The 16,958-nt window shown below is 36.7% G+C and overlaps 1 protein-coding gene across 4 annotated transcripts in view; it reads left to right on the forward strand.

The window, feature by feature from the left end:
* The first annotated feature begins 400 nt into the window (after positions 1-400).
* LOC123544855 (serine/threonine-protein kinase MRCK alpha-like) overlaps positions 401-16,958 on the forward strand; it is a 74,645-nt gene continuing 58,087 nt past the window's right edge. For all 4 annotated transcript variants that reach the window (XR_008370613.1, XM_053541295.1, XM_053541304.1 and 1 more), the window contains exons 1-5: positions 401-857; positions 6,412-6,543; positions 10,057-10,148; positions 10,521-10,604; positions 16,349-16,444. Coding sequence is in view for 3 of the 4 variants with exons in the window: in XM_053541295.1 (XP_053397270.1) it covers positions 803-857; positions 6,412-6,543; positions 10,057-10,148; positions 10,521-10,604; positions 16,349-16,444 (459 nt within the window). In the remaining variant the exon portion in view is untranslated. The remainder of the gene's footprint in view (positions 858-6,411; positions 6,544-10,056; positions 10,149-10,520; positions 10,605-16,348; positions 16,445-16,958) is intronic.

Genomic DNA, 16,958 nt, shown 5'->3' on the forward strand with positions numbered 1-16,958 from the left:
AGATAAATTTTATTTTGAGTCGGCAAGGTAAGTTACAATACATATATATTTGTACGGTTCTGTCGAAACATGCAAGCTAGATAAAAATTTCAGTGGTAAGCATTTTAAATTATGACAACAAAAGAGATAAGGAAAGCGTAAATTCATATGGTTATGTAACTTTCTCATATAAAAGTTAACATCTTTTTTATGGTAGAGATGTAGTTCTATATGTGAATATAAGTCCCGGAAATTCAGTATTTTAGAAAATGCCGTTTTAGAAAATGCCGAAATAACGTAATAAAAAACAGCCTGCTTTAGTGGTGTTGAACCTAGTGGGTGAAAATTTAGTTTTTTCATACCTCGATGACGTAACGCGATGAGCAATCTCCCAAAATGCAATGCGGTATTTGTCGGCCATTTTGACAATGGAGGAAATGTCGGAAATGACCCTGTGAAAAAAATTCTGGATTCCTGTCACCTGTAGCAAATAAATATTGTGCAGTTTGATTTAAATTGGCCAGATATAAACATCTTCATATGCTCACATTGGAATAAGTTATATAGTTAATCGCAGATGTAAATGCTAATGCATTCCGTGCAGGGCTGAATTATCGGAGACGGGCGACAACAACAACAAATCAACATAATTTTCTGTCAAAAACTGCATAAAATTACGAAGTTTAGATAATGTGAAGGCCATGCTGGTATCACTTAGAACATGACATGTGACAATGACTTGATCGTTGAACCAAATTTCAAAATGTAATGGTAAAAAATTTGAGGAATTCCTGTGTGTCAGGGAGAGACAAAACAGCCAAAGATGTCGGATGCACCTGCTGAAGAAAGGTTGAAGAAGTTGGAGGAGTTATATCTAGGCATGTGTTGCATTAATCTTGATATATTTGTTATAAGGCAATTGAATAACTTCTAAATGTCTTTTGGTATATTCGTACAGTATAGTTGACTTTCTAACTACTTTTAATTACACTTCCCAATGGAAAGAATTCTGTCTGATATACTTAGGCAAAACAATTAACCATGATTTCAGGCGGCCTAGCTGTAAACTGAAGGCCAAGTGACACTGTTCTCAAGTCCTTGTATGATTGTTTTGATTTATAGGCCCTAGTTTAGTTTAGTTTATACTTAATAACTTATTATTTTAGCTCGATTGTGATGAAAGCTTAAAGCCTATTTGAATCCACTCTTGAGTCCGCTTTCTGGAAAATCAGTATTAGTATCATATGATAAGTCATGGTCGTGACCCCAGTGTGGCTCAAACTCTCGACCCCCGGGTGGAGCGGCCGACGTCTTAACCACTAGACCACCGCTCCCCTTGAATAAATGTTTCTGGAAGTACATGTATAATTTTTGTTAGTAGAGAAACATTCTTAAATTTTTTGCACATATTTTTAAGTTATGAAAGTCAAATAATATGCGTCTAGATCACCAGTCACATGTGGCGTTGATACACGGGTGTGGAAATCCCAATATTTTTCACTTGTCCACGGACAAATGAGACTTAAAAATCTACTTGCCCTGATTTTCAACATTTTAGCATGCAAATTATTCTTTATTCTGGACAATAATCTACAAGTAGTAACAAAAGAGAACATAACAAAGTGTAATACTGTAGCTGTTTCAAAAAATAAGCTTTCGACACTTTAGCTTGTGTTCATCCGTGAGGTCGTCGAACATTCAACAGAAATACCTAAAGACTGTTCATCATGCCATGTGAACCCTTCATCATGCCATGTGAACCCATGTGAGAAAGCATGACACTTTCTGACTGTTAGAAAAACAAACATGAAACTTCCTGACTCGTACTAGCGAGCTCTTTGTGCTTTGACTATTTACTTCAATTTTTGTTGGCAGACGAAGTTGTAACCGTTGAACAAATTTGTCCAAAACATTGTGATAATTGTTTACGTTTCCGGTTTCTATTTGACATGTTACCGTGTGCAAACATCACGCGAGATCATGACAGGGAACCAATCATAACGCAGAGAAAGAGCTGCTAAATTTAGACACAGTATGGTTTTCCCAAAACTGGAGAAATCGAGAGGCCCTTGGCTGGTGAAACATCCGTTTCGTACATGAAATTCTGTTATAAACTCCATAAATTTGAAGTACTGTTCAGCGTTCCTAAATTATTCTTTCCTTTTTTCATTTCAAACCAGAAAATTTGTGCTTGTCCGCGGACAAACAGAATGCGAAAATTTACTTGTCCGCAGTCAAAAAGTCCCGAGTCGGACATAGGAATTCCACACCCCAGATACAGAATAATCAAATTGATTAGGGAGGAATGAACCGATACTGTAAACTGTTGCTACTTCGGTGAATTTTAAAGAAGTTTTCAGACATACTGACTGCATCATACAAACTGTGAAGTAGCACTTTCAATGAGACTTGTAAGGGATCTACAAAATTGCTAGCTGTCAGAGGGGAAAGTTCCTCCTTATTATCAAGGCTCTGCTTACTCCCGGGATCCAGCTAGTGTTGACCCTAGATGTCTAGTTCTGTTATGATCTGTCAAAACAGTGTTTATTTACAAGCTAATTGAGTAAGATAGCACTTGGCTTCCAAAAGAGAGCTTCCCACTTCGCCCTAGTCTAACATAAAAGTGAAATTCCAGTCACCCAGATTTTTAATTCACATTCTGCTAATTTAGGCCAGGTGACACTTTACTCGAATACAAATGGCATAATTTAAGCTCCACTTACTTCAGATACCAAGAAGTGAAAAAGCAGTTATGGTCTTTGACACTTGTTGTGTAAACCAATTGTTGATAAACTAAGCAGTGAGGATTTATATAATATATTACATTAAGTTTAACTTATATATATATTCCCTTTTGACAAATTTCAAAAAGTATTTTACCTTGGATACTTCCCTTGAATCCACGTTATTTAAATATTTTACTCTTATTTTTAGCTCGACTATTCGAAGAATAAGTAGAGCTATCCTACTCACCACGGCGTCAGTGTCGGCGTCGGCGTCACACCTTGGTTAAGTTTTTCGTACCAGTCCACATTTTGACAGTCTTTTGAGATAAAGCTTTGAAACTTTCAACACTTGTTTACCATCATCATGGCCAGCTATAGGCAAGAGCACATAACTCCATCAAGGATTTTGGCTGAATTATGGCCCCTTTTGACTTAGAAATCATGGTTAAGATTTTCGTACCAGTTCATATTTTGACAAAGTCTTTTAAGATAAAGCTTTGAAACTTTCAACACTTGTTTACCATCACCATGGCCAGTTATAGGCAAGAGTACATAACTCCATCAGGGATTTTGGCTGAATTATGGCCCCTTTCGACTTAGAAATCTTGGTTAAGTTTTTCGTACCAGTTCATATTTAGACAAAGTCTTTTGAGATAAAGCTTTGAAACTTTCAACACTTGTTTACCATCACTATGTCCAGTTATAGGCAAGAGCACATAACTCCATCAAGGATTTTGGCTGAATTATGGGCCTTTTTGACTTAGAAATCTGGGTTAATATTTCGTACCAGTTCATATTTTGACAAAGTCTTTTGAGATAAAGCTTTGAAACTTTCAGCACCTGTTTACCATCACCATGTCCAGTTATAGGCAAGAGTACATAACTCCATCAAGGATTTTTGCTGAATTATGGCCCCTTTTGACTTAGAAATCTTGGTTAAGTTTTTCGTACCAGTTCATATTTTTTGTAAAGTGTTTGACATATGGCTTTGAAACTTTTATCACTTGATTAGTATAATAGTCTCTATCTGTAGGAAAGAGAACATATTAACTCTGTCATCTATTTTGGCGGAATTATGGCCCTTTTTGGACTTTGAAATTGGTTCTGTTTTCATACAAGTCCATGTTTTGTCAAAACTATTTGACATATGGCTTTTAAACTTTGAACACTTGCTTATCATTATGATTTACATCTGTAGGCAAGAGTACATAACTATTTTGACTGAATTATGGCCCTTTTTGGACTTTGAAATTGGCTCATATATTGCCATTTAGTGCAAGACTTATCGAAATCAAAGTAATACAGGAACATTGTTTGTCTAATCTATTTATTTCTTTTGTCTGAATATCCGTGGAAATATTTTGACCCCAGTTCTTAAATCAATTCTTCGAATAGTCGAGCACGCTGTCATCAGACAGCTCTTGTTTTTTAAACTGAGAGTCACTCTAGAAGCATATTACTGACACTTCCTGGGTAAGATTTTCAACACCTTTCAACATTTATAGTTAGATCTCTCTAGGTCCCAACTAGATTTTGCTTAACATAGGAATAGTTTACCAGTCTAGTTCTTCTTTATAAAGAAGCATTCTGTAACTGAACGCAAGTTTTGCAGTTTTTTTTCGATCGCAAGTCTGTTTCTGAGTTTCTTCTGAATAATACCAAAATTTGAAACACCTTCCAATTGACTAACACAGTACAAATTTAAGAGCTATAAAAATAAATTTACAGTTCTTTGTACAGTGTAACACTTTTAGGCTATGACCTTTCAGACTCCCAATTTTGGCACTAACCAAAGTGCCACAGTCTTTACATTCTGCAATCTTTTTAATCATCCACAGTAACATTAAAACAATTCCACACAGGGTCCTTAGGTTTTATGGTTATATGATAGAAATGACAATGTGATCTGAACTGATTTTCATGAGTAAAATGGCTAGATTTAAGTTGTTCACACTTCTAACTTTAATCCCCAAATCTTGCTCAATAATTGCTCAATCATCATCATCATAATGTCTATTCAATAGATTTTTATAGATATTATAGCACTAGACATGCAGGTGTCACTGCTATCACTAGACTGGTTGTTAGTCAACTAAAGGGTTAAACTATGTATTGAAGTTTGAATTGAAATATTATATTGCCTAGAATTGACCACTATTGCCCAGTAAAACCCGGGTTTTCCCAGTATTACCCGCTGGGCTGGGCAGTATGCTTAAAACCCGGGTTTTTGCCAGCCCTGGTAAGATAACTTAATTGAAATTAGTTATGATCAGAAATTGATTGTTGGGAGTATCCCGTAGATGTAGATGTAGATTCACATAATTTTTTGACATCTGCATCAGAAATTGGGTTAAATCTGTTTGACAACTTTTTCTTTTAATGTGTGCCCACACTAGCGGGATCAAAAGAACATGTCTATTCTGTGTTATAGCTCTGCTGATGACATGTATTAAATTCGGACCAGTGCAATACACATTTGTTATTTAGACCGCCGTGATAGCCTTGTGGTAGAGCACCTGCCTCAAGTGCGGGAGGTTGTGGGTTCGATCCCTGTTGAAGTATTCTGATGTATCTTTTTAAATATTTGACCATAATTATTAGTTGGTGAACATTATTACTTTCTAAAAAGAACATGTCATCAGGTGCAAAGGCCGAATTGAATGACCCTTTCAGTAAAGTAATCTGAATTCTCAAGCTGCCTTTAATTAGTCAGACTGATAATGCTTTATAACAAAGATCGAGCATGTTAACTTTTTTATGCCTCCAAAGATAGGCATATTAAAATCGCATTGACCGTGTGTGCGGTAAATTCTTGTTCGGGCTGTAAGTCTTCCATCTGTAAAGGGATTTTGAAATAACTTGGCATAGGTGTTCACCATAATGAGAGGACGTGTCATGCACAATACCCAGACCTCTAACTCCAATGTCAAGGTCACACTAACTTAGAGGTCAAAGGTTAACATGGTCTGTTTCGTGTCCGGCCCATCACACTGCCATCCATGAAGGGATTTTGAAACAACTTGGCATAAATGTTTACCATAATGGGACAATGTGTCATGCTCAAGACCCAGAGCCTTAGCTCCAAGGTCAAGGTCACATTTATAAGTCAAAGGTTAACAGGGTCTGTTTCGTGTCTGGTTCATAACTCGGCCATTCATTAATGAATTTTGAAATTGCTTGGCATAATTTAAATGTTCCTCATAATGAGACGACCTGTCATGAGCAAGACCCAGACCCCTAGCTCCAAGGTCACGGTCTGTTTCTTGTCCGGTCCATTTATAAGTCAAAGGTTAACAGGGTATGTTTCGTGTCCGGTTCATAACTGCCATTGATGAAGGGATTTTGAAATTACTTGGCATGAATGTTTCCTATATTGAGATGAGGTGTCATGCGCAAGACCCGGACCCCTAGCTCCAAGGTCAAGGTCACACTTAGAAGTCAAAGGTGTTTCTTATCTGGTCCATAACTGTGCCATTTATCAAGGGATTTGAAAATAATTTGACACAAATGTTAACCATATTGAGAAGATGTGTCACATTTATGACCGAGGCCTTTTAGGTCAAGGTCACAAAATGATATGTGATTTTTTTGCACATACAACTGGGGCATTCTTGGGCCTACTTCAGGGGCATTTGTCACCAATAGTGACAGCTCTTGTTTTTGATTGGAGAAGATGAGGTTAAAGATGATTTAAACATACTTTCAGGTGGAGTTGTTAGTTCTTCTGGAGGTGCTCTGAGTATAGAAACATTATTGGACATCCTGCTAGTACTGTATGATGAATGTCAGACTCCATCGCTTCGTAGAGAGAAAAGAATCTCCGAGTTTATAGACTTTGGTAAGTATGGTTGCTATTTTAGTGTACCAGTAGTTATTCCAATATAAAGTAAGAAAATGGCTATCTATAATAGATAAGGCTAGTCTACTACTGAAATTTATAATTCAATACATTTTCAACAGACAGGTTTACCTATCTGACATAATTGACCGCCATATGCAGTTTTTGCACTGGAGCCCAACCTGAAAATATTCCGCTTAAATAATGCATGTGCTGGGCCTCAGAAAGTTGTAGCCACATTTTTAAAGAAACTGCCCAATTGAATTTTTAAGCTGAATTGCTGAAATTTGGCCACATTTTAATAAAATTCTTGTTGCTACTTTCAAAAATCTGTCGCCAGTTCTTTGAATTTGTAGCATTCAGCTACATTGATGAATGGTAGAGGAGGCCTGATGTGTAGATGTCACCCAACATACAATCTATTGAAACTTGGTTTGAAAAGGCAGATACACATAGACCATTTTAACAATTATTGTGGTGCCACTTAAATTTGTCCTTGTTCACCTATCTATGCATGCAACAAAGTTTTATGTTGCACAAGTGATATACTCGAGATGTAGTTGACCAATCTTGAAACTTCTGAGGAATATCCTTCAGCTTGTTAAGTTTTGTATATACCAGTGAGGTTTTGTGCTATGGCCCTTGACTGTCACTTAGTCAAAAATATGCATTAAATAAAATTAAAGGCAAAAAGGTTTGTGTCCCATGTGTCTAAATTGTACTTGACCTAGAGTCATAAGACATTAGAGGATTGTTATATACATGTAGCATATGAAGTAATGCACTTGGTATTCTCGTTGGGCTTTCACTCAGGTAGACTAGAATTATTGTCCTCGACTTAATTAAAATTATACATGAAGTGCTGAAAATGTTTATTAACCACCAAATTGTGACCAATGCTAGATTTAAGTGCTGCACAAATTACAAATGTTACAAAATTAATGATTACCGGTAATGGCGGTATGTTCTTAACATAGAACGTGGATATTTCTTGGTAGAATTTTTGTTTTGTTACACTTTCTGAAAGTGATGATGCTGAAGATACTGCAAATCGCTGCTTTCCTTGTATGGAAAATTTCGGACACTTTTATCTTATTGTATTATTTGGTTAGACAGTAAGTAAACAGACAAAGGGAATTTCAAACATCAAAATTGGTTATGAATTTTACAAAAAAAGCAGTTTCTGTGTTATATATTATTTCAAGAGGTATCTGATGTGTTTATATGTTTTCTGGTACTATGCAGGTCTTCCATTACATCCTCTCTAGTTAACATTTAACAGAAATCAATATATGTGCATCTGCAAGTTATCAGAGTGGAATTTTGTAGCCAAGTGCTACAGTTATTGTAGGTTTTGCTTAACGGAAAAAGTTAATTTCTTTTCTGGCAGATATCAAGCCCAGACAAGGAGGCCGCTTTACTAGTTAAAACTATGATAGAAATTATTCTACTTTTCAGTAATAATTAGTATTATTACTCAGTGTTATTAGACCGGTTGCATCTATCATCATGGAACAACAGGCAGCACAACTGAGTTTGTATGAGAAAGTCACTGCCAGTTGAAGAAAACAGTGTTAATACAGAATTCAAGCATTTTACTTGTTTTAAAAGAGAGAGCCAGTATTGAAAAGTCAATCCGTTGAATGTTGTAAAACACTATTTTGTGGACATAGACTCAAGTTTATAAGCACAACAGTTTAAAAGTTTTGGATAAATGCATAAATAGTATAAAAATTTGGCTTGTTTTTGTTATATTGATATGTTTGCTTTCTGAACAATACTATAAAGATAAATAATTAAAGTTTCTGTAACCTTTAGCCTGCTGGTGACAGGTGATTCTGCCTTTGCGACCAGTGCAGACCAAGATCAGCCTGCACAGGCTAATCATGGTCTGCACTGTTTGCTATTCAGTCAGTAAATTTTCAGTGAATGCCCCTTCAAACATTAAATGGTACTGCCCAAGCTGAATGATAGACAAGTCCATTTTAGAAATTTAGCAGGGTAAAGGTTAATCTAATGATTTTATGATTTAGATTGGCTTTGTTATTTGTCCTCGAGAGGTAGTATTAGCCTTCAGTCCCAGGCAAAATACCACCACCCTAGTACTGATAAAAAGGCAAGTGTCAACCATTTCATTAATAATATTGTAGTACTTTATTTTCCATAACATTGTTGCTTGTTTATATTGTCAGACATGTACATTTGCAGGGTTGTCATTAGGGACCAAATGTACATGCAGAGTTTCATTAAAATTTTTGATTATTTAAGAAGAGAGAGGAAATAGAAAATTACAAGTTTACAGTCTACTTTTTAGACTTAGAACTTCGTTGAATCTGGACCCTAGATATAGCCTTAACAGGTGATTTACCGTGAATTGGCTCAAACATAGTTTGTGTTGGAAAAGTGGCAAAAATAGGATGAAGTGTGACATTTTTAGTTCAGCTGTATGAAGTATAAATTTATACAGGCTATCCTACACACCATTGCTTTTACATCCATTTAGATCCCCTTCACTTTATTTTGGATATTACTCAATCGATTCTTTTCAAGTTTAAAATTTTGTTCCACATAGTCACCAATGTATTATGATGCAAATGCCATAACTGGCTTCAATTTCAGTTATCCGCTCTTTTTACTTTAATCGCCTCGGTAGCCTAGTGGTAGAGTGTCCGCTTCGAGTGTGGGAGGTCGTGGGTTCGATCCCCGGCCGCGTCATACCAAAGACGTAAAAAATGGAACTAACAGCTTCCTCGCTTGGCGCTCGGTATTAAGGGATAGTGCTAGGACTGGTCAGCCCGGTGTCAGTATAATGTGACTGGGTGGGGTATCATGCCACGTGTCTACGGCGTAATATTCCAGTGAGGCAGCACTATAAAGTTGGGCATTGTGCTCACTGCTACAAGTATACACCGTTGTTTATATGACTAAAAAATTGTTGAAAAAGACGTTAAACCCGAACACACACACACACACTTTTTTACTTAAAAGATTTCAGGTTAAAAGTTTCAGTGCACATTCACTATGGTAGCTTTGTCTCTGTTATTACTTCGAAGAATGTACTTGTTTTAAACTTGAAGTAAATTGTTCATCTTCATAATCCGCATTATATGACACATGGTCACTTAAAAAAATGCAGGCAGAAACAGTCCACTTCTGCTTCATGTTTGTTATTACTAGATGGATTTGCTTAACATTATAAACAACTGTTCCTCCCCACCACCAAAATCATAAAACACAAGGTACATAACTCTGGCACCAGTATTCCATTATTGCCCCTTTTAACACTCGAGTTTTAGGTTAAACCTTCCCCATTGAACCGTCGACCCTTACCGTGCTTTATGTTCATTTTCCTTATTTTTCAACTGCTTGTGTTTTAACAGACCAGTGCTTAAATATAGATGTTCACCAGTAGCATCAACCATGGTGTTTATTGAAGTACAAGCTCAGGTTACATCTCTTCTGTATCTAATTAGTTAAAATTATTGTGACAATTTGAATCTGTTATGTTTACAGTGAAACCAGTTGTTAATAAAGTGCGTAACTTTCGGCTGACTAGAGATGATTTTGAGACTGTCAGGATCATTGGTAGGGGAGCTTTTGGTGAGGTAAGTTTCAACTGTGCTAAATTAGTTTATACATACATATTATTATAGACATTTCTTTAATCAATTTTCGATGTAACATTTAGTAATTAAGATGTCAATATTACTGTTATTAAATTGAAGTCTGATATTCTTGGAACAGTGACTCTTTCAGTTTAAAATATGGTTGTCTTGGACAATTTTGCTACTATTACTAATTGTTAATTTATATCCCTGGAAAAGTTTTCTTCTTCATTTATGTTACTGTCTTGGTTTTGCATTAGAAATCAATATCAAGGTAACAAAATATTTAAAAAAAAAGACCTGTTGTGAGTTTTTTAGACCAAAAGTAACTTTGTTTACAGAAAAATGCATTTTTTGTTAACTTTGTTAAAGGTTGCAGTTGTTAAAATGAAATCCACAGAGAAGGTATATGCTATGAAGATTCTGAACAAATGGGAAATGTTAAAAAGAGCAGAGGTTTGTTTTTAATATTTGTTCTTTTTCTTAATTTTCTTTTTGTCTAGAATATTAACAAGCTTTCGTAGAAATCCAATACTTAGTTTTTACTAAATTTTACTTTAATAGTTCATGATTGTTATATTTTAAGAAATGGGCAGTTACTACACATTATCTACGTATCAGTTGAAACCAACATTTTTCCTTTTTAGCTCGACTTTTCGAAGAAAAAGTAGAGCTTTTGCACTCGCCCCGGCGTCGCCGTTGGTTAAAGTTTCTGATAAAGTCAAATATCTCTGTTACTATCAAAGCTATTGACTTGAAACTTAAAATAGTTATTTATTATCAAGGTCTACACCAGGAGAAACAATCCCCATAACTCTGATTTGAATTTTGATAGAATAATGCCCCTTTTTAACTTAGAATTTTGGGTTAAAGTTTTTGATAAAGTCAAATTATGTCTCCCCCAGGAGACATATTGTTTTTGCCCTGTCCGTCTGTCCGTCCGTCCGTACGTCACACTTCATTTCCGAGCAATAACTGGAGAACCATTTGACCTAGAACCTTCAAACTTCATAGGGTTGTAGGGCTGATGGAGTAGACGACCCCTATTGTTTTTGGGGTCACTCCGTCAAAGGTCAAGGTCACAGGGACCTGAACATTGAAAACCATTTCCGATCAATAACTAGAGAACCACTTGACCCAGAATGTTGAAACTTCATAGGATGATTGGCCATGAAGAGTAGATGACCCCTATTGATTTTGGGGTCACTCCGTCAAAGGTCAAGGTCACAGGGGCCTGAACATTGAAAACCATTTCCGATCAATAACTAGAGAACCACTTGACCCAGAATGTTGAAACTTCATAAGATGATTGGCCATGAAGAGTAGATGACCCCTATTGATTTTGGGGTCACTCCGTAAAAGGTCAAGGTCACAGGGGCCTGAACATGGAAAACCATTTCCGATCAATAACTAGAGAACCACTTGACCCAGAATGTTGAAACTTCATAGGATGATTGTACATGCAAAGTAGATGACCCCTATCGATTTTTGGGTCACTCCATTAAAGGTCAAGGTTACAGGGGCCTGAACATTGAAAACCATTTCCGGTCAGTAAATTGAGAACCACTTGACCCAGAATGTTGAAACTTAATAGGATGATTGGTCATGCAGAGTAGATGACCCCTAATGATTTTGGGGTCACTCTGTGAAAGGTCAAGGTCACAGGGGCCTGAACATTGAAAACCATTTCGGTCAGTAACTTGAGAACCACTTGACCCAGAATGTTGAAACTTCATAGGATGATTGGTCATGCAGAGTAGATGACCCCTAACGATTTTAGGGTCACTCTGTTAAAGGTCAAGGCCACAGGGGCCTGAACATGGAAAACCATTTCCAATCAATAACTTGAGAACCTCTCGACACAGAATGTTGAAACTTCATAGGATGATTGTTCATGCAGAGTAAATGACCCCTATTGTTTTTGGGGTCACTTTGTTAAAGGTCAAGGTCACAGAGGCCTGAACATTGATAACCAGTTCTGATCAATAACTTGAGAACCACTTGACCCAGGATGTTGAAACTTCATAGGATGATTGAACATGCAGAGTAGATGACCCCTATTGATTTTGGTCAGTCTATTAAAGGTCAAGGTCACAGTGGCCTGTTCATGTAAAATCATTTTTTGGAAATAACTTGAGAACCACTTGACCTACAATGTTGAAACTTAATAGGATGATTGGACATGCAGAGTAGATGACCCCTATTTATTTTGAGGTCACTTGATCAAAGGTCAAGGTCACAGGAGCCTGAACAGTGACTTGAGAACCACTAGGCCAAGAGTGTTGAAATTTAGGGGGATGTCTGGACATGCCAAGTAGATGATCCCTATTGCAGCTAACCATCAGTGTCTCTTTGACTTTCGCTCCTGACCCCTATTGACTTCTTGCCTAAAGGACTTTGCATTGGGGGAGACATGCGCTTTTTTACAAAAGCATTTTCTAGTTTCTCTTACTATCAAAGCCTTTGACTTGAAACTTCAACTACTTATTTATCATCAAAGTTTACACCAGGAGAAACAATCCCAATAACTCTGATTTGAATTTTGACAGAATTATGCCCCTTTTTGACTTAGAATTTTTTGTTAAAATTTTTGATAAAAGTCAGTTATCTCTATTGCTATTAAAGCTTTTGACTTGAAACTCAAAATAGGTATTTACTATCAAAGTCTACACCAGGAGACACAATTCCCATAACTCAGATTTGAATTTTGACAGAATTATGTCCCTTTTTAACTTAGAATTTTTTGTAAATTTTTTTGATAAAGTCAATTATCTCTATTACTATTAAAGCTTTTGTCTTGAAATTCAAAACAGGTATTTACTATCAAAGTCTACACCAGGAGACACAATTCCCATAACTCAGATTTGAATTTTGACAGAATTATGCCCCTTTTTAACTTAGAATTTTTGGTTAAAGTTTTTGATAAAGTCAAATATCTCTGTTACTATCAAAGCTTTTGACTTGAAACTCAAAATACTTATTTACCATCAAAGTTTACACCAGGAGAAATAATCCCCATAACTCTGGTTTGAATTTTGACAGAATTATGCCCCTTTTTAACTTAGAATTTTTGTTAAATTTTTTTATAAAGTCAAATATCTCTGTTACTATTAAAGCTTTTGACTTGAAACTCAATGTAGTTATTTGCTATTGAAGTCTACACCAAGAAACACAATTCCCATAAGTCTGATTTGAATTTTGACAGAGTTATGTCCCTTTTTAACTTGGATTTTTTTTTACTGGCAAAGCTCTAATTCAGAGTCAAGCACTGAGAAAAGTCGAGCGCGCTGTCTTACGGATAGCTCTTGTTTATACACCTGTTTCTGAAAAATGGGACGTATTATGTGATGGTGTGTACATCTGTCTGTCTGTCTGTCCATCCGTCCATCAGTCTGTCCATCATAATTCGTGTCTGGTGCATAACTTTATACACATTAAAAGGAATTACTTTAAACTTGGCATATAGGTAGATGGCGTTGAGATGATGCACAGAGCAGTTGAACCAGCTCTGTAGTTCAAAGTTATAGGTCACAAATTTAGCTAAAAGGTCAAAATTGGCCATCATGTTTCAAGTCTGGAGCATAACTAAATAACCATGCAAGATATTGACTTCAACCTTGGCATGTAGGTAGGTGGTGATGAGATGATGTGCAGAGCACATGAACTTGGTCTGTGGGTCAAAGGTAAAGGTCACAAATTAGGCTCAAAGATCAAATCTGTTCTTCATGTTTTGTGTTCAGAGCATAACTTATTAACCAATTAAAGGTATTGACTACAAACTTGAGATGTAGGTAGATGGTGATGAGAGGATTGCAGAGTGCATGATCAGGGTCAAAGGTCAAGGTTACAGAAAGTTGAAATCTGCCCGTCATATTTTGTGTCCAGAGCATAACTTAATAAGTATTAAAGATATTGACTTGAAACTTGGAATATTGGCAGGTGGCAAGGAGACAATGTGCAGTCTTTTTTAGCTGACCTGAGCTCAAAGTGCTCAAGGTGAGCTATTGTGATCGCTCACCGGCTGTTGTCTGGAGTCCGTCCACATTTTCCTTTAAACAACATTTCCTAAACCACAAGGCCAATTTTGATGAAACTTCACAGGGATGTTCCTTGGATGGTCTTCTTTAAAAAAAATTCCATGCAGAACTCTGGTTGTCATGGCAACAAAAAGGAAAAACTTTAAAAATCTTCATGTCCAAAACCACTGGTCCTAGGGCTTTTATATTTGGCATATAGCATCATCTAGTGGTCCTCTGCCAAAATTATTCAAATTATCCCCCATGGGTCAAGTATGGCCCAGCCCTGGGGGTCACATGGTTTACATCTAAAGACTTATATAGGGATACTATAAAAATCTTCTTATCCAAAACCACAGGGCCTAGGGCTTTGATATTTGGTATGTAGCATCATGTAGTGGGCCTCTACCAATATTATTCAAATTATTCCCCTAGGGTCAAATATGGCCCCGCCCTGGGGGTCACATGGTTTATGTATAGACTTATATATGGAAAAACTTTGAATTTTTTTTTGTCGAAAACCACAGGGCCTAGGCCTTTGATATTTGGTATGTTGCTTCATCTAGTGGGCCTCTACTAACATTGTTCAAAATATCCCCCTAGGGTCAAGTATATGGCCTCGCCCTGGGGGTCACATGGTTTATATAGATTTATATAGGTAAAAACTTTAAAGATCTTCTTGTCGAAAACCACAGGACGTAAGCCTTTGATATTTGGTATTTAGCATTGCCTGGTGATCCACTTTCAAGATTGTTCAGATTATGCCCCTTTGATGAAAAGGCCCCATCCTGGGGATCACTTGTTATATGAGTTATATAGGAAAAAATATTTCAAAAAATTTTGATCTTATTTCTTAGACTTATTATAATTACCTGATGACCCCAAGTAATTAGGGGTCACTTGACCGTGACCTACTGACCTACTTTTTTGTTTTTAAGATACAGCCTTGAAATTTGGATTACATATACAGTTTTGCACACCGATCTTAAAACTGACTTTGAGTGACCATGAATATGACCTACTGACCTACTTTCTTAATATTTAAGCATCAGTTTGACATTTGATATTACTCAGGTGAGCAACCCAGGGTCATCATAACCCTCTTGTTATTAGTTTCCTAACATTAAGTATCCTGTCACCACCACGCGCGCGCGCACATGCACGCACACACACTGCATCCCAGCCCTCCCCCCACCACCCTGCCCGTACCAACCTAGAAAACAATTTTTTTCTTGTAGTTTCTTGCCATTTAGTGTCCTGTCACCACCACAACACACCCCCTGCTCCCACCCACACATACAACACACCTTTCATGAAAAAAAACCCCCAAAAATTATAACATTTTGCTTTTTCTGTGAATTTTGCTTCCGTCCTCAAATATAACACTTTGGGCATTTATCGCCCCGCTTGGCGGAGCTCTAGTCTTCATTAAATCTTAAACCAGTAACTTACAGTGTAGTTGGGAATAATAAGGAACATTGCTGTTAATCCACAGATTCCATAATTTTTAGCTCACCAGTCGCGTAGTGTGACAGGTTGAGCTTTTGTGGTTCCCCTTCGTCCGTCGCTTCCGTCCACAATTTCTTGTGAACTCGGTGGAGACCGCATAATAATGGCAGAATATCTTGGTTCCTTTCGAAAACTGGCCATATCTTATCATGGATTCCAGAGTTATGGCCCCTTAAAGGTCCAAGATTTGCTATTTTTGGCTTGTAAACACGATAGACACCACATTTTGCAATTGATTTTAATAAAACTTGCACACAACTTGTGTTGACATAATATCTTGGTTCCTTTCGAAAACTGGCCAGATTCCGTCATGGGTTCTAGGGTATCCCGGGATGTTTACATTCTCAGGGAAATAAGGTGTCCCGGTTTATGCAGTTTATCACTGCATCGCGAAGAAGAATCTGGCGTCCCGGGGTTCGTGTTATGAGTCTGCTACTTACGATACACCATTATTCATGCTCTGTTTATTGCTTAATATGATAAAGCTGCAGTAAAATCAATTATATTCAAAGCTTTCTATAAAAATAAAGGTATCCCGGGGTGTTTACACTGACTGCATGTTTACACTGTTATGGTTAGTTACTCAGGTGAGCGACCTAGGGCCATCTTGGCCCTCTTGCATTTAATATGAGAGCTGCTGTGATTGAGTTAATATCAAATGTTATGTTTTTTCAGACTGCATGTTTTAAGGAGGAGAGAGATGTGTTAGTGTATGGTGATAGACGATGGATCACAAACCTTCACTTTGCATTTCAAGATGACAACTTCTTGGTACTTAGTTTTGTTATTTTCTGTTATCCAAAGTTAAAACGTATTTACCATTTTAGTACTTAGGCTGAATGTATCATGTAGGAATGACATTATTAAAGAAATAATTTATTTATTTAGAGTATGTGGACATAAGCATTTAGAGAGTAATTTTACACAGATAATCTATCCAGAGTGTTTGAAATACAGTGAGATAAAACTAAATAATAATTGAAAGAAAACTATCAGTGCCTGTTTTGCCCCAAATAATATGCCAGTCATATTTTGATGAAAATATAGATGATTTTTCATATTAGAAGATCTGTTACATTGATGTTTTGCCTCTGGGAAAAGTGCTTATTATTTTCTTTTGATCATCCATAGAACAAAGTTTAACTGTTTTCATTTATTATTTATCTAAATTGTGCAGGTTTGATATTATATCCGACTTGTGTCCCTTCAGAGATTTCCAGCTCTGAACATAATTTTCTAAACTTGAGATATAAGTTAGACAGATCTAATTTTTTGGCCTGATGTG

Source organism: Mercenaria mercenaria, chromosome 1 (assembly GCF_021730395.1).
Source record: "Mercenaria mercenaria strain notata chromosome 1, MADL_Memer_1, whole genome shotgun sequence".
NCBI classification, from domain to species: Eukaryota; Metazoa; Mollusca; class Bivalvia; order Venerida; family Veneridae; genus Mercenaria; species Mercenaria mercenaria.